The sequence below is a fragment of the Meleagris gallopavo genome, chromosome 4 (assembly GCF_000146605.3).
Source record: "Meleagris gallopavo isolate NT-WF06-2002-E0010 breed Aviagen turkey brand Nicholas breeding stock chromosome 4, Turkey_5.1, whole genome shotgun sequence".
Taxonomy (NCBI): domain Eukaryota; kingdom Metazoa; phylum Chordata; class Aves; order Galliformes; family Phasianidae; genus Meleagris; species Meleagris gallopavo.
Window position 1 is genome coordinate 64,733,689 of NC_015014.2, and position 22,327 is coordinate 64,756,015.

Here is a 22,327-nt window from a genome sequence, read left to right on the forward strand (position 1 = left end):
GCCCTGGGCAGCCTGGGCTGGTATGAAATGCGGAGGTTGGTGGCCCTGCCTGCAGCAGGGGGTTGGAGCTTCATGATCCTTGAGGTCCCCTTCCAACCCAAACCATTCAATGATAATATGATTCACATTCCTCCAGCAACAGACTTTAAAATCCCTGCACATTCTCTTTTGTTCTATGTATTTTATTCTAGAATAGCAATGCTCACCCTTTCCTCTTCCCTTTCATACTACTTTGATCAGAGATTATATCAGTAATCAGACACGTCCCTTGGTAAGCTGTAAGCACTGACCCATATCAGTCATCTAAAACTGTAAAACCATACAACTTTCCTGAACCATGCCCACCTCCAACAGAATCAGTTCCAGATTAAGTTGAACTAAACCACAGCTCCCTACAAACAAGAATGCGAACTTCAAGAGTTTGTTTCATATGAACTTTAAATATCAGCATTAAAATGATCTCCAGAATGTGACTTCCACAAAAAATTTGGGTTTTTTGTATGGTTGGTTTTTAGTACCCATCAATACCTCGCAGCTGAACAGATGGAAAACAACACAGGAATACATGACACTGATTTGCTCACCACCCTGCCTTGGGAAAGAGGAAGTCCTGTTAAGAGATGAAGTTGTATTTTGGGGAAATTCTTTTGCTTTCTGGATTGAAGACTGATGGGCAGAACTTTCAGTGTCTTGTGAATTAACATAGATCTCTGCCGAAAAGGTTGTTTTTCCAGGGCTTTCTGTTGTTATCTGAGTGGTAGCATCAGAAGTGCTTTTCCTGCTTTTTGCAGGATCTGTGCAGTTGCAGATATTCTTCAGACTGCAACCACCTGAATTCATAGCCTGTAGTTTCTCACTGCCATGCAAAGGCAGCTCCTGCCCTGCAGTGCTTGGAACAGAGGGGTCTGCTGAAGGCACTGGGAAAGATGAGCATCTCTGATCTTCTGGAATAAGGTCAGCAGTGGGTAATTTAGGAACAGCTTCTAATAAAGCTTCTGGAGTTTTTAAAGGCACTGGTTGCGAATTCACTTCAAGTTTACCTCCCAGTCTCATCTCATTTTCAGTATTCAAGTCCCTGCGCAGCTCTGAGTTATTACATTTTGGGGAAAGAGTTATGTGGACGCAAGACAGTACTTTCTTAATTGGTGATGAAGGAGACTCAGTGGATAAAATCTCATCTGGAGATGGATGCTGAGACACACCAATTTGTTCTCCAGCAACTTCTTTCTGAATGAGAGGCACTGCATCAGAAGGACGTTTCTCTTCTTCCAACAGCTTCCCACGGTCCTTTGGCAAATCAGTCTGTATGGCTGGATCAGAACCTTCTAAGCTCTCACACAATTGGACACGGCTGGCAGGGCTGCTTTTCTCCTGCTGATAAGAGCTTATAGAATGGGGTTCATGAAGCCCCTCCATACCTTGACTGAATTTTCTATCACAGTCAAGCCCCAGAAGTCTGGCACTATGCCTGCCCAATTCAGTCACATCTCGAGACAGAGCGTCAAGAGCTTTTGCACTAGGAGTCTGTCTCTCATCAGCATAGACAGCTACAGACTCCCGACCTGACAAACAGTCTGTTTCTTGATAAGCTCCATCTCTGTTACCGTCAGGAGAGACATCATGAAACCTGTCTTTGTCAGCAGGAAATGCAATTTCATTAGATCGTGAGCCAGCGAGAGCCGGACTTGAAGGAGGACAGGTCTCAGATCTCTCCCAGTGCTTTTTGCCATGGATCTGTTCCTCAGCAGTAGCTGAATCCATCTCCAAAGGCATTATCTCATCAAGATCATCTCCACTAAAAAAGCCATCGAGTACCACGGAAGTCAACGGTGACTGAAAACGCCTTCGGGATGAAAAGGTGATGGATGTGATTTGCTTTGACATCTCTTCGGAGCTCTTTAGAAAAGACAGCTTCTTCTGTGCTGGTGAAGGGACCTTTTCTGTTTGTGCATCAGAAGCAGCCACACGTGTGTCCTGCTGCTTCTGCTGTGGCAGATGAAGGCCAGCACAGCCAGAATGGCTACTTGCAACAGCCTGATGTTGGCTGCAAGTAGGAGGTTCTGCAGTACTTAAGGATTTAAGCTGGGTATTCTTCAGTAGACACCAATCTGAAAGTTCAGCTCTATATAATGGCACAACGTGTTGCAAGCTTGGCTCTAAAAGCTCCTTAGTCCCGAAGGCTTGTGTTTGGCTGTCAGAATGAAATCTCTTGTCACTTGAAGCTCTGGAATGCTCTTTGTCTGCTTCTTGATTACAGCTATACAAAGTAGCAGCTTCTGAACTGTAACTCCGTGTACCCTGAAAAACACAGAAGATCTCATACAGGTTACGTGGACAACTTTCTGTTCTCACCAGAGTCAGAATCTCAGAATTTAAAGAAAGAATAGTGCTATCAGCAATCAAAAGTCTGTACCACAACTGAGTACACACTTTTCTCTTGAATTTATTTCTTAACGCAACTAAGAAGATTGTTTTATTTTGCTTCTAAGTGCTAGCAAATTGGAAAACAGTTACTTTTGTTTACCAGTGAGTGATGCTGAGAAGTATCTACAGCCTAATTAGCCTAACAGAGGCAGAACCTTTTAGTTTTGCAACCTATAAAGCTGAGTTATAGATGTCACCTGTGTTGTTTTTTTTATTGTGTCAAAGCATTCGACCTATTGGCCTGCTTCATACACAGCTGACTCTTAGCATAAGCTCAGTTCATAAAATACCAGGAACAATGACTGCCTTATGAATGCATATTTGTTCACTACATTCAAATGGATTTAGAGACACACACACATTTCAATAATCATCTTTTTAATTAAAATAATGTATCAATTAGCTACATGTTCACAGAGACATTTAGGTTTGAAGAGAGTGGAGGTCTCCAGTCCAATCTCCTGCTTAAAATAAAACTACCTTCAGCACTGGAACAGCATGCTGAGGGATTTATCATTCAAATTTCACGAATCTCTAAGGAGAGAGGTTTTATACACAACTTTACCTGCAATCTTTACATTCCTGATGGAAAGCAACCTTTCAGAGCTCCATGGAACATGTACATAATGCAGGAACCCACATATTTGCTTCCAGTCACAAGTAGTCAAACCTTAACCAAACACGTGATGCTTAATGCTGGCAACCTCCAAGAAATCAGTTTGCAGATACATGCTAACAAACCCAGGTTTGGAGTAGAGCCCAACTCCATGCAGTCAAAGCACTGTGCTGTGACATTTGAAGGTGACAGGAATAGTCCTGGATGTGACATTTTGCTATGCCCTATCACAATACAAAACAGTAATTTATATAAAGGTTTTCTCTCAAATGGTTCAACTCTAGCATTCATGAACTGGAACTGAAGTGAATTCTGTTACATGGAAACAAGAGGGAAGAAAAGAAAGGTGCTGTTTAGAAAGCATGAGAATATTTAATTAGAAAAGCTTTAATTCTCCCTAATTGCTATTTCTCTTTTCCTGTAAAACAAGCATGCTAATTTCCCTTTCAGACAAGAACTGCAATAAATCTTTTTATTTTTACCATCACCACTCACTGCTGACAATTAAAATATGATTTAAAATAATCAGACCCTCCATTTGCTCTTCAAGGGAAGCGATGACTTGGAAAACCTCTCCCAGTTTCAGGTGCAAATCGTTTTCATACTCCCATCAGAACAGACACATTTGCCACAGATATATATTACCTGCTCATGGTCACTCAAGAAGCTGAAGCTAATCATTTACTTTTGTTCTAACTTCTTCCCTTGTTTTCTTGCCCAATTTCACTAACCATTTGCAGCACAATCTCCAGTCCTCGTTGCTTTGTATTCTCCTCTACCTCAAAGCCTATTGCCACCAACAGAACAGCCCTAACATCAACGATTTATTGCAGCAAGTAAACCAAATCAAAGCAACACTGGCTGTAGTTTCACAGCAGAATCAGATTTAATAAAAAAAAAAAAAACAAAAAACAAAAAACAACAAACAACCATACCCTCCTTTTGTTATGCTTCTCACATGCTACTGCCTCTCAGCTACCTGTTGATAAGGCAGACAGTTGTGTTGTGTTACTGGCACTGCAGCTAATGGGAGAATTCCCAGGGTGTGTTTCTGCTCTCCAAGGAAATCGTGCTGCTTTCTGGCATCTCAAAATGAAATCTGATTTCTTTACATCTTCTTCAGATAAAGCATTACATATATCAAACAGAGAGAGAAGGTATGAAGGGCTCAGCAGGTGGCTGTAAGGACTTGAGAAACAACACAGAAACGTGTCCAAATACATTGATGAGGTCTGAACATAATTTCAGCACTCGTTACAAAGAGTGGTTACTAACAAAGAACAGTCATCATCTGCAGAAACCAGTAAGATGGACAAACAAAACACGACCCTCTCTCTGTGCCTGGTTCACATCTCCCATTGCCTGACTTCCTGCACCTTCTTCTCCCCATGGAACAAACAGGATGTAAGAATGGACACAGAATCCTAGAATGGCCTGGGTTGAAAAGGACCACAGTGATCATCCGGTTTCAACCCTCTGCTGTGTGCAGGGTCACCAACCAGCAGCCCAGGCTGCCCAGAGCCACATCCAGCCTGGCCTTGAATGCCTCCAGGGATGGGGCATCCACAACCTCCTTGGGCAACCTGTTCCAGTGCCTCAGCACCCAGAGTGAAAAACTTCCTCCTAATATCCAACCTAACCCTCCCCTGTCTCAGTTTAAAACCATTCCCCCTTGTCCTATCACTACCCACCCTCGTAAACAGGACAGGACAAAAGCAGCTCCAAAATGCTGGAAAAAGCTGAAGTTCACTTTCCAGTTAATAAATTACTGTCAACACTGATCAAAAACCACATCAGACTTTGTCCTGAAGCAAACTAATGCAACTACTCACCTGACTTGCTATCTCTGCTCAGCTACAGGGAGGGCATAGCCAATGTGGGGCAGCAACAAGACAACAGAAACACCCATTTTTGGAAGCAGCTGTAGCAGTTCCAGAGGGACCATTTCACTGCACATTGAGATTCCCCTCACCTAAAGAAATCTGACCTAAACCACATAACCTGAAAGAAATCTGACAGCCTATAGTTTAAGGAGAATTTCTTAAGTGTGGACACCATTTTATCAACTTTTCACTATCTGTACTTCCTTACTTTTAATGTCATTCAAAATTATAGGATTTTCACTGAGGTGCAGCCAGCCAATCTGAGATGAGTGTACTGCCAGTGAGATGGTTCAGATGAGATTTTAATTAAATATATATGTATATTTTTTTCCCCTATTGATTGGAACAACTGCTGAAAGTGCAGAGTATATTTCATTAATGAATTGCAACACAGATCATAGAGTCCTAGAATGGCCTGGGTTGAAAAGGACCACAATGATCATCCAGTTTCAACCCCTCTGCTGTGTGCAGGGTCACCAACCAGCAGACCAGGCTGCCCAGAGCCACATCCAGCCTGGCCCTGAATGCCTCCAGGGATGGGGCATCTATTTTTCTTCCAGAGCAGTACATTTCTGTGGCCTTATCTTTACTAAGGAAGTATTTTAGCTTATTTGAGCCCATGTATTTCTTGCAGCTGACAATGAGTAACCATAGAAGCGTGCAAGGACTAAGAACAGGTCTGTGTCAGGGTAGGAGAGCTCCCTGGACAATCTCTTCCCTGAAACACACACCAGTTCAACTGCCTGAACGCAGCAACTCCTACCACCAAAAGCAACAGAAGTTGTGATAAACTCATCTACCCAAGCCTTTCACATGTTTTATTGTGCTCCTTATGTGTCATCTTTCCAAAAAAGATTTGTTTGGCATATGATCCACAAGAGAACGCGGTGCAAATTTAGAGCTACAACTCAGTGAACTTCCTGAAAAGAAAAAAAAAAAGAAAGAACAAGGAATGGAAAAATACAGAACATAGTGGAAGAATTCACTATCCAAAGGGAGAACACTCAGATAAAGCAAGGGATAGCCATATCAACACAGGTGGAGTTAAAGGAGCTTTAATTTAGAGGGACAAAAGTAACAGCGTTAGTGTGTTGAAGGTTCACTCATCCAGCAGCATCTCTAAAACACTCAGTCCAAACTGAGGGCCCCAAACATACACAAAAAGCACAGGAAGGTTACACAAAAAGCACTGGAAGAACTCCTTGAACAGAATGCTGCCTATGAGTTTTTGGGTTGTTCCATCTGGCTACAGAAATAGAAATTATTCATCTAACAGTAATCAGTCCATAGGCAGCTCTCTGCCTCCCTTCATCACAATGCTGTAAAGCTAAGCTTATAGAAAGTGACATCAGAATATCCTATACGCCACAAGACCCATCTCCAGACAGCCCAAAATGTAACTCTTCTTAGGCCCCTTCACATAACATTTGCAGTGAATGCATCCTCATGCTTTAGCTCCTGTGATACTCTCCCAAAGAAGCCCAATGCACTGCGCTTCCCCTTTCCTTGAGCAGCCAGTTACAAATCAACACAAAACGGAGTCAGTACAAAGCTTAGGAAAAAGGCCCTGTGTCAGAAGTTCCATGTTTGCCATCCATCCCTCAGCATCCCTGCCAAGTTTTAGTGGTCATAAGGCATAGCAGGCATAAAGGCATGAGTATTTCTCACCTAGTGTATAACAAGCAAGCTATAAAATCAATAGGACTCCTCCACAACGCAGAGTTTGTCAGTTTTACAGAAGAGAAAGCAAAGCAAACAATTCAGATTTTGAGTTACAGCCGTGAGAATTGCTTGCTATCCAAAATGCATCTTCAAAAGCAAATGTTGTTTTTGTGCTCCTGTTTGGGGGCAGTATTCGGTGCATGTTTGGGGCCTGCCTATATGCATATGTCCCAATCACCTCTCTGAAACACTCAGCTCAAGCAGAACTTGAGAAATCACAGCACTTTCTTTTTAGAGCATCTGTTATCTAACACATCAGAAGTGACAAACAGCAGACACTCAACTACCCCAAAAGTACGATGGAACAATGTCTGAAGAACTCTCCCCAGCTGTCCTCCTCTTTCCTTGCACTTTATTTTTATAAGCAAGCTTCACAAGTTTCCTGCTAGAAACAATAAAACATCGTGGTGGTATATTATGTGAATTATTGCCTGTAAAAATGAGAAGCAGAGCCTAAACTTTCTGAAAGGAACACTCATCGTAAGCCAGTATCAGAAGCACTAAATAAAGATGATGATCTGACAAAGGAATTGTTCACATGAATGCTAGGAACAGTTTGCCTTTCAGAACCTTTCAAGTTTAGGAGAAGGAAAATATCCTTTTATATTCCTTGTTTTGTTCAAGTCAACGCATTGTCAGCTTCACTCTAAATTCAGCAGGTGAAGCAGAACAGCTTCCACTGAATTTATAGTAGATTATTTGGTCAGCAATCAAACTGGCTGCATTTTTTCCAGCTAAATAGTTTTCTTTTCAACAATCTATTTTTTCAGTGACACTGTTTTGCTCGGAGGAAAAAATACACTCATATCTAATCTAGCATAACAAAAAAAGAACTGCCTTCATTCTGCAAATTCAAAACTACTTTGGATTTCAAATTAAAGCTACTGTAAGACTTCCAAGATCAAAGCACTAAGCGTCGTGGTCGACCTCAAGTAATTTCTTGGAGGCTTGGTTTGCAAAAAACAAGATTCATTTTGTCTTACTCTGAATTTGGATAAAACAATGCACAGCCAACGTGGAGTCAGACGAGTAGAACAGCCCCAACCTTCTTTTTAATTATTCAGTCTCTCTTCCACTAACTCAAGGTTCTCTATCCTGAATAACATGAATAGATCATCCACCCCCTACTCATTTCATACAAAGTGTTTCACAGTCAGGGTAGCAAAGCACTGCAACAGATTGCTCAGAGAGGTGCCCCATCCCTGGAGACATTCAAGGTCAGGATGGATGGGGCTCTGAGCACCTGATGGAGCTGGAGACGTCCCTGTTCCCTGCAGGGGAGTTGGACTAAATGGCTTTTAAAGGTCCCATCCAACTCAAACCATTCAATGATTCTACTTCATACAAGATCCTAAAACACAGACAGGAACTCACTGATCCAGGCCCAAAGAAGAAACAAGTTCACCCACTCTCAATAGTTTGCACCTCTCTCCCTACCTATCCATCTTTAAAAACGTTGCAAGAACATCATTCACCACTGTAAGCTGAAAGACTTCACCACTTAAAACACTTTTCTCCAGAGCAGCTGGTTTGTCTCCCTTCTACCTTGGCTTGTCCAGATCTCTTGGCACTCAGAAGCAGTTCCGCCTTTATTTCCTCTATCCTTTGTTGGTCCTCTTCATTCAAGTCCAACACAGCTTCCTCAGATCGGCTGGCCAGCTTTAGTTTCACCCATGCTACACACAAAAATATCAGAACAGAAAGCAGATTGCTTTTCTTTTTATAATTTAAAATCAAAAGCATGCTATGCATTTCTAATAGCCACGATACAGAGACCAGTATCAAACAGCATTTTGAATATACAAAACACACAGACAGACTAACCATGAATATGATTTGAAAATGGAACTTTTGAGAATTTATTTGTAAAGATGGATCAAGGAACTACTGCCTGGTTGTGAGATGTTTACAGTCCTTGGCTCAAATCAACACTTTCTTACACAATCCCTTCCCAGTCACTTAACCTAGCACATTTCTAATGGCTATGTGGACGAAACCACAGTATCAACACTCACAAGAGAAGGTATTCAAATTAGTCAAGCAAAATGCTATCCCATTCTATTATCACAGAATCATAGAAAGGCCTGGGTTGAAAAGGACCACAATGATCATCTGGATCCCACCCCCTGCTGTGTGCAGGGTCGCCAACCAGCAGACCAGGCTGCCCAGAGCCACATCCAGCCTGGCCTTGAATGCCTCCAGGGATGGGGCATCCACAACCTCCTTAGGCAACCTGCTCCAGTGCTTTACCATCCTCTGAGTGAAAAACTTCCTCCTAATATCCCCATCTCAGTTTAAAACCATTCCCCCTTATCCTTCATAGGATCATTATGCCTTGCCCCATTAAAGCTTCTCATCAACAACATAATGCAATATAAAGACCTTTCAAGCCAGTGGCATAGACTCAAATAACCTCAGAGGTTCTCCTATGACCATATTACTTCATTTCAAAGACATTTCAAAGCAATCTCTTAAGCATATACCTAAATTGAAGGGTTGCCATTCTGATATGATGTTTGCTAAAACACAACTGAGCTGTTGTTACCTCGTGCTCTCCTCTCCTCTTCATCGGCACTCCTCAGAATTGGTGTTGCAGGCATTAGAGGTGTTCCATCTCTCAGCAGGCTTTTGACACGGGCAGATAGAGAGTCTGCACTGCTACTGCCATCGCTCTCTTGCACACCTCCTGCCTTGCTTCCAGCTGCACTTGTTTTTGACAAAATGCTCTGGAAGCCTCCTGGGACATTGGTGATGCTGCCTGAAGCCTCTGAAGGATTCCCCAGAAGGTTTTTGACACGGGCAACTAGTGAATCCCTACTGCTACTGCCATCGCTCTCTTGCACGCCTCCTGCTTTGCTTCCAGCTGCACTTGTTTTTGACATCATGCTTTGGAAGCCTCCTGAGATATCAGCAGTGCTGCCTAAAGGCATCAAAGGATTCCCCAGAAGGTTTTTCACACGGGCAGCTAACGAATCTCCACTGCTACTGCCACTGCTTTCTTGTATGCCTCCTGCTGTGCTTACAGCAGTATTAGCTTTAGATAACTTGTTCTGGAAGCTTCCTGGGACATTGATGACACTTCCTCGAGGCTCTGATGGAGAGGAATTCCCCAACTTTGAAGGTTTTTCAGTGCTGAGTTCACTATTTGCATTGCTTTGTGCAACAGCCACAACAGCAGGTTGGTTTCTGTCTGTAGTTACACTGCTACAGCCTTCTGGCTCAGACCTTCCTACAGATTTTCCTGTCCTAAACTCTCTGGTCATCTCCACCGCGCCTTCAGAACTGCACAAACTGGCATCAAAAGAATGTTCCCATTTTAAATCATCTTTGCAAGAATCCAGAGGCTTTGGTATTGATCCCTCTTGGATACTACTTAGGTTCATACTCTCAGCCCATGACACGACCTTCTGAAACTGAGGGATGCTGTCTTTCACTAACTCAGAATCCTTGGTGTCATCCTCCTCAACCTGCACTGGGGAAGACTCAGTTTCTCTAGAAGATGCATTGGAAAGGACAGGGTCACGCCAGCTGCCAGTTATGTTCTCTGCCTCTGCCAGAAGTTTACGTATTTCTTGCAATACACCAGATCCAATCACAGAATCACTTTCTTGACCCTCATTTTTCTCTCTCCCTGCACTTGAAGTTTGCGATCCTCTCTCCTTTTCATCTTTAACTCCAGCCAAAGAACTGGCAGTCCATCTCTGTGAGCTTCCGTTCACATTCTTCGATTCCTTTTTAGCTAGCAGATCCTGAACACTTTTTGCAACAAGCACGGGGCTCTCTCTGTTAGAATGGCTATCAAGTGAAACAGACTGCAGGTGCTGGCTTGGCTCAGCTAGTTTGGAGACAGCTGAACATTCTGTCTCCAGTTGCGTGGAAAGAGGAGCAGGTACCTCTATTTTGTGGCACAACATAGTGCACTCACTCGTGGGTTTTTCTCTAAAAGGTAATGAGAAGCGGGGAGAGAGTTCTCTGGGTGAAAAAGTATCAGAATCAGTTTCCGAATTCATTGGAATAGAAATACTGACAGTGGAAGTGCCAGAGTTGAAACTCGTCTGTATAACATCAACCGCTGCCAGCAATTCACCTACAAAGAAACAGAAGATTGTTTTAAGTTGGAAGCTCTGGGATATAGCCACAGCAGTAAAGACTCCTTTTTTCTTGTACTAAAGGGCTTCTAGAGGAAAGGAAGAATTACAAGTATTGGAACAATGCTTCCATGAGAACAGTCTACTGAAAGCAAGCTGTTGGACCACAAAAAATATCAAAGACACTACAGAACTGGAGTTCAGTAACTTGCTTTTAAATAAATGGTGACTGTATGTTATAAATGTTCTTAGCTAAGTGACATAATGATGTCCTTATGTCTAAATGAACTCCTGGATTATAAAAGAATCCCTGCAAGATACAGGGACAGCATTTCCAAAATGCCACACAGTACAGATAAGTTTGTTACAGCTGGTTAAAAAGGTCCAGAAGCAGACAGGATGAACATTTAACATTTGGATATGTAATACCTAATTGCTCTAGAAATGAACTTAAGTGCAGTGTTGTTAACACAACAGTGAACAGCCAGCTGCCAACAGCTGCCTGCTATTTTGCTCCTTTTAAACACTACTTGGTTTCATGTCCCAGTCATTGACATCTTCAAGTACATTAAGCAGCCCAGACAACTCTGCCCCTGAACCTATTGTCAGGTTGTTTCAGTCACCAAATCTCTGCTTAAAGGAGGAAATGATAATAATAGAAAATAAGCAAGCCCAACAGCCTTAAGAAAGATGCATTTAATCATTTCTGATGAGAAAGATGGGTCAACACAGGGTATTTGGAAAGTCACTGCTGTTTAAAGACAGGCATTTGTTGAAAAGAGGCTGCAGATCTTTTATTCCTCACTGAATTCAAGGGGCAAATGCCAAACAATATGCCAAGGACATACATTTTAAGTACTTGCAATACACATTCTAATGACATACTGCGTGGGCATGCTACAGAAGAACATCTTAACCTTAGCTTTTCTTCATATAGAAGCAAGTCAGCACTTCAGGTTGTATCAATATACCTCTTTTATGTTGAGATGGACTGATCAGTTCTAGTGTCTATAACTTTCTGTCACACTGAGCAAGCCCAGGAAGTCTCAAGAACAAAGAGAAATCAAGACTCATCGCTCTCACAGGAAGGTCTGGTAACACAATCTTTACTAAGCATTTGCTTTGTAAGACTTCTGAAGAAAAAACAAATAAATGTAAACTGCCACTGCTCTGGCTAGAAGATGTCACACAGTCAGAATTTCTTAGTGATAAGGCGTGTTTCCAAAGGTTTTAATGCTTATTTTTCCAATGGCAAAAATCTCACATCTGGGCTGGTTGAAGATTAAATAATGTGAATGAAACTGGAGCATCATAAAATGGCCTGGGTTGAAAAGGACCACAATGATCATCCAGTTCCAACCCCCTGCTATGTGCAGGGTCACCAACCAGCAGACCAGGCTGCCCAGAGCCACATCCAGCCTGGCCTTGAATGCCTCCAGGGATGAGGCATCCACAACCTCCTTGGGCAACCTGTTCCAGTGCCTCACCACCCTCTGCGTGAAAAGAGAAGAAGGAATGCATATCAAATCATAGGAGAAGAAACAGACTTGACACTGCCAAGCCAAGAACAATCTCAGAGGCATGTGCTCTCTAAGATTTGCACATCACAAGGCCTTCCTTCCCCATACCTTGTGGCTGCTGAATGGTCCTTGTCAGCGTGTCAGTGGAGCCCTTCAGCGTCCTGAGGTCTGAAGGGGAAAATTCAACTTCCCTGATTGGTCCTCGGGGTACAAAAGGAGTCAGTATAGTCCCAGGTGACTGGTCGATGCCAAGGTTGCGAAGGTAGACCTGGCAAAAGGAAACACACTGCATTCTTAGAGAACGTCGATCAATTCTGAAGCTGTACAAGTTTTTCCTATCCACAGAATAGTTTTGTTGGAAGAGATCTTTGAAGACCGAGGCCAACTGCCTGACCACTTCCAGAACAACCAAAATTTAGGGCATGTCACTGAAGAGTTACCCAAATGCCTCTTAAGCAGCAATCAGGCACTTCTCACGTTTCTAGGAAGCTCGCTCCATGTTTGACCACCCTCATCTTAAGAATGTTTCTTGATATCAAGTATGGACCTCCATAATCTTAGTGCTGCTTGGTGCTATTCCCAGATGTCCTATCATTGGTACCCAGAAAGACTGGCACCTTCCTTCACTTCCTCTCCCAGGTCCAGCACTCTCATTTCCCAGTGCCTGTATCCAGCACTGCTTCTTCCCATGCGTAGCATACAGCATTTGCCCTCACTAAATTTCATGTCAGAGCATGGGACAACCATCAACAAACCAGATCCCTCTGCAACGCCTCTTCCCCTCCAGGGAGTCAAGAGCACCTCTCAGTTTAGTACTGGCACACACAATTTGCTGAGGATGCACTTTATTCCAGCATCCAGGATCCCTGATAAAAGCATTGAATGGGATTGGCCCTAGAACTGAGACCTTGGGAACACCATGAGCCAGATGTAGCCTCACTCCCTGTAACACTTTGACCTCTGCCATTCAGTCAGTTCGTCACCTCGTATTGCATGAACCTCTTCATCTCACAGCTGGACAATTTGTTCAGAAGGACACTGTGAGGGACAGCATCAAAGGCCTTCCTTAAATCCAGACAGATTACATGCACTGTCTTCTTTCACACACCAAGCAAGTGACCTTTTCATGGAAGAACAAATCACCAAGGCAGGACCTTCCCCTCACGAACCCATGCTGACTATGCCTGATAATAGCTTTGTTCTTTAAATGCCTTTCAATAGCCCCAGGACAATCTTCTCCATAACTTTTCCAGGCAGAGGTTACACTAAGAAGTCTGCAGTTTCCTGGGCCTTCTCTCACATTCTTGTTGTAGATCCGTATAACATTGACCAGCCTCCAGTCAGTGGGGACCCCCCCCAGACTCTCAAGACCTTTAGTAAATTGTTGAGGGTGTCCACCATTCCCTAACTCCCTCAGACCTCTGGGGTGAATCCCATCAGGCCCTCAGCACTTACCATCATTCAGCTGTTACAGCCATTCCTTTACAATTTCACTGACCATAACTGCCCCAGACACAATCCTTCAACTCGGAAGTCAGAGCAGTCCAAAAATCTACCTTTACTACTAAAAATTGAGGCCAAGACAACATTAAATGCATCCACCTCTTCTTTGTTCTTACTCCTCAGGAGAACATCCTCAATCTGATGTTTCTCCTAGACCTTCTCTTGCCATTACATACTTTGGAAAGTTTTTTGTATTGTTGTCTGACACCACTTTGACCAGTGGGGAGTCAATCTGGGCTTTGGCTTTTCTTGTTTCCTCCCTGCAGATGCTGCAGCTCTGTGCCCTCCCCGCCAAGTCTGACCTTGCCTCAAGTAATTTCTTTTCCTGCTGCAGCTCCAAGAGGAATTCCCTGTTCAGCCAGACCTGCTTTCTGCCCCACTGGATTGATTTGCAATGGAGTAGAACTGCAGGCTCCTGGGTTTTTCAAAGGTAGCTCCTGAAAGGCAGCCAGCACTCATGTACCTCTAAACTCAACAGAGCAGACTTTATAGATCTCCACCAACTATTTCCTATGATTTTTTTTAAAACTAAACACACATGTATAAACTTTTAATATGTGACCTAATCTCTTTTACCTTTTCAGTGGTTTATGAGAATAGAATTCCTCAGAATTAGGGCTGGAGAACGTGGCTCATTATATTCATTAAAAATGGAAGTAACAGATAATCGTTATATTTCATCAATACTACTTAAAATATCCTTATCACAATATTTATATTTATTTCAACGCATATTTTCTGAGACAACTCAGGGAAGAGTGCTTCTAAAACACAGTTCCAAAGACTTAATGATTACAGGAGTCATCTTCTGAGAGGAGCAGCCACTTACTCAGAAGATAATTACATGTTTATCATTAATATAAATCTGCATTTGATTTTCTCCAACACTCAACAGCTATTAGTATAGTTAACATGGCTGCCACAATCTACCCTCCATTCTCACAAATATCCTAAAATGGGGAAAGGAAAAGGAAATCTGCATCAGGCACATAAGACAGAACGGAGAAAAGGCACGCAGAAGCTTTGAATACCCTTCAAGAGCAGCCTGAAAGAATCAGGAATTTATGTCTTAGGTACTGGAACAAAGTGAACAAGCAAGAGTATTTATAGGAAAAAGGCAATTTAATTTGCCAACGAGCTCTGTGTTGGTTTTGCTATTATTGCAGATCTGTGGGCGTGTGAAGTTCAGCTCCCTCTTGTGCAGCCTAACATTTCCTTAGTCAGCATTTGAGTCTCAGCTTCGTGTTTGGATAATTATATCCTGATCATATGAAAGAAGCTGGAAGATTAGAAATGGCTTATCAATGCTCTGCTAAAAGAGCTGTACGCATCTTACTTACAGGTCTTTGTATCAAATAGAGTTCACCTATCACTAACGCTGTGCCCTGTTCTTTTCTTGGGTCTTTTATTTTCCACCACCATTAGCCACTCATCTCTATGTTCTTCTTGCATTCTGTTACTATGATACCATCATTTATACCTTGAGGAAAAAGTATGTATACATACACACACATATCCTCTTTCCTATGCCTGACCCTTTCTTTTCCCATATTCAATGTTACCTGAGAGTTATTTTGTTCAACTGAACTACAATCACAGGTGAGGTTCATCAGTAGTGCAAATCAGTATAAAACTCATTTAATTTAGTGATGTAGACCATAAAAGAACAGTGGCAAAAAGACTGAGATGACTCTGACACTAAAAAAATTAGAATTTGAAAAAGGATCCTTTAAGATTTATTAGGCATACATAAAAGATACCAACTGGTATTTCTGAAAGACTGACTGTTGCTTTACAGGTTCCCTACACGACTGAGCATCAGAAACTAAATATAAGAATGACAGTCTCAACTCAGACAACCCATCCTGCAGCACCAGGATTATCTACTGTCCCATTTACTCTAAGGCAGCTGAGTGTATTCAGATCTCTTCTTAATCAAAGATAAATAGGACTTACAAGTTCTTCTCAGATATCAACTTACAGGGATCCTTTCTTCAATATTAAGCTCTTCTTTCTCTGGAGTCTCCAAAACAGTGGTTGCTCCGACAGAGATAAAGTCGTCATCTTCTGCACTGGTGAAGAAGTGCTTGGTAACCACTGGAAAACACCGTGGGGAGCCCAAGGCCCCATGGCTGCTTTCCCCAGAATGAGCAGGAAGGTTCAGACTATCTGGGGAAATATCACCAAAATTGTCCATGCTGACGTGACCAATATCTAAGTTACGAGGCAGTTTTTGATTTTTAAGACCATCACATTTTTTCTGGTCACCAGTTGGAGAATTTCCATCCTCTTTGATGAGGTGAGCAAATCTTTCACTGGAAATGAAAGAATTTGGATATGAACTTTGCCCCACACTGCTACCTTCAGCACCTTTATCAACAGACCCAGAAGCAATCTCAGTTGTAAGCTGGTGTATCAAGGAGCCTCCTAATTTATTTTCAGGCACTCCTGAAACGTTACTTTTTCCTTCTAGAGGCTGCATTGCTTCTGTGTTAACTGGTTGAACAACATCAGTCTGGGAGTTGTTCTTACTTGCAACATTTACTGAGTTGTCAGACTGAGACCTAGTAAGAGGGTGGACAGGCTCTGAGATTTTATTATGAAAATGAATATTTTCCAGGGAATGAGTCCCTCCAGAAGGAGCAGTAATATAATCTTTAGGGTTTCTGCTGCTATTTTGCATTGATAAAATATTGTTTGCAGAACTGGCAATTGCACTGTAGGCTTTCTTTCTATGTGAAATTACACCCTGGTCACTTGAAGCCAGCGCATCAGACATATTCTCTGGCTGGCTCATATTCCAAGTGCCCACCTTCTCCATGAAATTAAGTGATGGGAGCGACTGAATTCTTCCAGTGTGAGGATATTTCAGTTTTAAGAAGTCAAAGTGCTTGTTTTCTTTTTGGGCACACTGGAGAGAAGGTTGCTTCTCAACAGACGTAGGTGTACTGGTAGATGACTTCCCAGAATTGTTTTCATTCAGGCATAAAGGAGAGGCTTGAACATCTGATTTGATCACACGAGCACCCAGTTCTGCCCTGACATTTTTGTTTAAAAGTATCCCTGGAGTAGACTGATAGCTTGGATGGGAGAAGTGTCTAAAGAACGAGCCATCATCTACAATGAAATTAAGTGAAGGGGAAATCTCTGTCATTTTATGTCCCCTTTCTATGGAAACATCTGAAATAGTTAATTCAGCCTTGCGAACTCCGGGCTCTACTTCCACTTGGGCATTCTCACTGCAGGAAGGAGGAGATTCCATGTCGGTCATGACAAGTTGTTTAGGGGCACTATCACTGGTGCTTGGCACAATCGGGCTCAACTCCTCCTCTCTCAAACCTTGCTTCACCTCACGATCCAGGAAAGCTCCCTGGACTTCCTGAGTAACAGCTACAAACTTCATGCTTCCAAAGTCATTCAAATCCACTCGGTGCTCCTTGGACTCTCCAGCTATTTCTGAAGTCTTTGCAGAAAACACATCCTGTGCACCTGAACCTTTACCGCTGTCTTTCTTCCAATCATCAGATAACGTCTTAGAAGAATCAAGCTCAGGAACTTTTTCTTTCTCCAGCCTCTCTGGAGGTCTCAGGCACTCTTCTGACTCACTCTCAGCCATTTTTACCTTTCCCATTTGCACCTCACTTTCACCTTTTCCTGAATTCTTTGTCAAGGCTGTTTTACAAGAGGAGTTTTCAGAAGATGAGAACTCATCACGCCTCAGTAACTCTTTTTCCTTCTCTGAAAGCTCAAAAACCGGAGCGAGCACATTGTTGTCACAAGTAAAACATTCATCTTCTGTAGAAGTACCACAGGTCTGCTTTACAAGTGAAGCCTCCGTTTGGTTCACTGCTTTGTCACCCATCTGGGGGATCGATGCCTTCTCATTGATATCCTTTTTGCAGTCTTCACTCGCCTCCTTGTTCGTAAGTAGTTCAGAAAAATGAGAGGCTTGCTGAGACAAATAGCTGGCATCACTAGGTTCTGTCTGCCTGAATGAAAGGGGATGCTGGGACAAGGAGCAGCAGTCACTGGGAGCATCAGAGGGCGTTTCAACATCTGCCAGCCAGACAGCTTCTGGGATGTGCAAAGGATTTGAATTCTGCTCGGAAGCACCAGAAACATCAGGAACTCCTCTATAAGAAAGGAGCACAGTAAGTACATTTCTGGTGATGTTTTCTCATTTCAACATCTGTATTTTCTGCTTTAGTGTAAGAGGCTAAAAGAAGACTTAATCCAAACAATTAGGGTTTAGTAACATGCACATAGATGCAATCTCTAAAAGGGGAAAAAGAGAGTCTCAATAATATCTAGAACAGTAGAGAGCTCTACTGACTACAAAATAAAAATCTGAAAGTGAAATCTCAACTTAGTGTGTCATTCTATCTAGTCACTTTAAGACTGGAGGATTTTGTCTGTTTGTATTTTACAAATTAAAATGCATACTAGTTAAATAATTGCAAAACAAAGTCCAAAGAAAATAGAAGAGTTGCTCACACACTTCAAAAAGCATACAAAAACATATATATTGTATATGATATGTACTAAGGAACACAGTTTCTTGGGCAACACTGTTGGTAGTGGACGGTTGGACTAGATGGTCTTAGAGGTCTTTCCCAGCCTTAATGATTCTGTCATATGCATGTTTATACATAGACATTTTTCCTCTTTAATAACAGGGTAAAGATTTCTTGCCTTCTTCACATGAGAGTCACTTGCCATACATTCATATGAAGGCTTTGAGAAAGACTTCAAGGAAATTGCTAATGCAGTAATTTGTACTTCATATTTTAAAAATGAAGTTTTTAAGTCACACATTACTCTAATACATACAAAGCATATATAGAATAAATCATCTAGATCCAACCTCTCTAGCACAGGCAGTGACACCTTCCATTAGATGAAGTTGCTCAAAGTCTCAACCAGCCTGGCCTTAAATACTTCCAGGCAGAGGGTATAAAATACATTCATACCCTTAAACGCACTAATTACTATTTGAAATTCAAGTTGGATCAGATTTTTTGTCCCCAGAATTCAATACATTTTATTTCAGAATCTAAAGAGATGTCAGGGAGGGCAGAGTTCTTCATTTGCTCATTTTTTTCAGGTACATTAGAATGAAGAGTTCACGAGGTCTGTTCAGGTTTCCTCTTGTTCAAACTCTTCTGTAGGCAAAATAAAGCAAAGAACTCTAACAAAGCCTTCTCTCTACTAAGAGGAAAATAAAAAAGAAACCACTTTGTCCATTTCTGTGACTGTAAAATGGTAATTATGAAAGGAAGGACAAGTTATGGCCACCCAGGAAAAAAAGTTGTATTCTGCCATGGCACCAGGTAACCTGATCCTACCTTAAATGAATGAAATCCTTTTCTGATTGCTGGAAAAGTGTCTCATCCAAAATCCTTTGGCCTGGTGTTGAATACATCAGCAACGGAAGACAGGGAGATAACTGACTGTCCTGAATATCTGTTAAAAATAGTAACACCACAATAATAAAAGTTTGTAAGGCAATCCGTCCTTAAACTGACATGCCAACTAACACAGCTTTCAAACCCAGACGTATGCTAACTGCACAAACTGACATAACCCCACCAATCACTCTGCTGAAGCATTATTTCCTTACGTATTAAATTCAGTTGTCTTACCTACGCAACTCAGGTTTCTTCTCACCAACCTCAAAGCACTGCTTGACATTGACATCCCTAACTTACCCTCTATTCTTAAATTCATCTTTGTGCCCACCTCTGTCCTTTTCCAGTCATCAGTCAGCACCTCCCCTAGTGATTTCCATGCAGTCTGTAGACTTGGAAGACATCTGTAGGGCTTCCACCCAGATCACCATTCATTCCATCAATAAAACACTGATGTTTTCTCCAGTCACCGTAAGTTTGGATTACAGCAAAGGCTGTATAGTTTCCCTTAGAGTTTAAAGATGCAAGTAATAGCAAAATTTTGTCACCACCATATATTAGTACCACTGTTTACTACTGTAGGAGGAAGTTTGAGTTTCTATTGTGTGTTTCTTTGAGCTACTTGGCACATCTAACCTTTCTAATTCCATGCTTACAAAAACAAAAGGAAATGCTTTCTACCACAAACAGAAAACCAACTACAAGCTTGCATCTGATAGATGGAAATGACTACACAGCTACTTACAATACTGCTTTTAACACGTGCTTTTAAACTAGAAAGCAACTTGTCATCAAGTCTGAATTTCAGAATCAGAGTTCTCACTGATTTAAATTAGGTTCTTTAGTTTTCAAGCATCACAAACAAAGTATACTCTGCATCTCTGACAGAAGCATAATCACATCAGATAAGAGCCATTACACACACAAAGAATCAACTTTAACATTACGTCAGCTTTACCCTGAGGCTTTCCACACAGTGTATTACATCATCTGATGAGTGTTATCCAACCACAAGATGACCTTTCTGATTCACTTGTAATTTAATACTTCCAATTAACGTCTTTAATTACTTTAGAATATTACATAGCAAGAGCACAACTAACAGAGTAGAAATAATTCTGCATCACCCAGCAATGCCCTACTTCCCATCCCATCAGCAGATAGAATAATAATAGATGCTACACAGGTTTAAAGACTCCCTTCTATCTCAGCAGCTGGCTGCACCACATGGCAGGCCTAATGTCTCCTAAAGGAAGCCAAACTTATACCTTAGCATCTATAGTACAGATGGCACAAGCATGCTGCAGCAACTCAAGCAGGGAGTCTGTTTTTCCAGCATTCAGTACCTTTCCAAAGCTCAACTCTCCTCATTGCTCCGTTAGGTAAATGCACTGCATTACTCACCACTCCACTACACTTTCATCTTAAATATTTGCAATACCAAATAGATAGGAGAAGTAAGATAGGCTGCCTGCTTTTTCAGAAGTTTCGAAGAATAGAATGATAATATTTATTAAAAAGTAGTACTACTTCTGAGCAACTCCACAAAAGAAAGCGTTCAGGAGAGACTGATGTAGACTGGTAAGCATCAGTGCAAAACAGGATGAAAAAATTACAGCGTGCATGGAAATGTTACAAAAAGTAATTAGAAAGAAAGAACAAAAAAAGGAGAAGAAAATACTGACAGCAGAAGCGTAGGAGAAGCAGGATCCAAGGGCAAAAGGGAGCAAGGTCAGGGATGTCTCATTTACAACAGCGTCAGGCTGCTATCAGGAGCGTGGCCACATTTACAGCACTGATCTGTACTTGTGATTTCAGTCACGGTTTGAATCATGATTTAAAAACCAAGGAACAGGAGACTGATTTAATCCACTATCATTTGTAACATTTATTTCAGGCTTAGAGAAAACAGAGGCTTGCTTTCAGTGGTTGATACTGGCTTAGAATCAAATACATTCTGCACAGTAGATTTCTCATTCCCAAACACTAACTGGGAACAGACAAAGTTTACAATGTTATTTAATCAAACATTTGTTCTGTTCACTACGTATTTATTCAAGTAATTATTTTTCATTTTTATTATACTTGAAAGTACTGAAACAACAGGCAAACCGTAGCATTTATTTTAAGCAATGTTAAGCAAGTTGGAAGCCAAACTCCCTTAGCTGTATTAAATGCACTTCTTTCCTCCCAAATCTTGTTTTGCATTTAAAATGATATTACTGAACAAAGGAAATAGTAATTGCAGTTATTGAATTAGACTTGTCATCTCACATTATGATAGACTTCACGTTCTCAGAACTGGCAACTTTTATTCATACAATAGAAGAAGCTTTTCTCCATTTTCAGCTTAACTTTTTCACTTTGAATGAAAAAGTGTTTTCAAGCTAAACTGAGAATCAGCAGTAATTAAAGAGAAAGCCTTCTGCACCATGCAGCCTGGGGGTGCTGCCTTTGTAAATGAAGAAACAAAAAGACTACGAGGGAGGGAACTGAAAAATAATTGGGAAAACAAAATGTCAACTGCTGTCAAAAATAGGTTCTGCCAAACAATTTTTAATGCATCTACACGTTCTGATAAAATAGATGTGTATGTACATACACAGAGTCACAGCATTTGGCTGATAAATCCATGCTTTGAGGATATACTTGATCAAATGTAAGTATTGCTCAATATTTGCGCTAAAATTCAACCTAGCACTCAAACTGATGAAAAATGATACAGCATTCTCCATACAATGACATACAGGAAATTCTCACTACACAGGTGTGCATCACAGAATTATAGAGTGGCTTGGGTTGGAAGGGATCTCAAAGATCACCAAGCTCCAACCCCCCTGCTACATGCAGGGCCACCAACATCCACATTTCATACCAGCCCAGGCTGCCCAGGGCCCCAAACAACCTGCCCTTCAACACCTCCAGGGATGGACGGGGCATCCACAGCCTCTCTGGGCAGCTGTTCCAGCACCTCACCACTCTCTCTGGAAAGAACTTCCCCCTCACATCCAACCTCAATCTGCCCTCCTTCAACTTCAAACCATTTCCCCTTGCCCTGCTGTTATCTCCCCTTTCCAAGAGCTAATCCCCTCCTGTCTGTAGGCTCCCTTTAGGTACTGAAGGCTGCAATGAGGTCACCCCACAGCCTTCTCCTCTCCAGGTT

The 22,327-nt window shown here is 41.8% G+C and overlaps 1 protein-coding gene across 3 annotated transcripts in view; it reads right to left on the bottom strand.

The window, feature by feature from the left end:
• Window positions 1-22,327, bottom strand: part of ALMS1 (ALMS1 centrosome and basal body associated protein) — a 52,860-nt gene that overhangs the window by 21,135 nt on the left and 9,398 nt on the right. For all 3 annotated transcript variants that reach the window (XM_019615046.2, XM_010710566.3, XM_010710565.3), the window contains exons 4-9: window positions 19,102-19,219; window positions 15,738-17,889; window positions 12,362-12,521; window positions 9,191-10,732; window positions 8,191-8,321; window positions 585-2,298 (exon numbers count right to left, since the gene is read on the bottom strand). In XM_019615046.2, coding sequence (XP_019470591.1) covers window positions 585-2,298; window positions 8,191-8,321; window positions 9,191-10,732; window positions 12,362-12,521; window positions 15,738-17,889; window positions 19,102-19,219 — 5,817 coding nt within the window. The remainder of the gene's footprint in view (window positions 1-584; window positions 2,299-8,190; window positions 8,322-9,190; window positions 10,733-12,361; window positions 12,522-15,737; window positions 17,890-19,101; window positions 19,220-22,327) is intronic.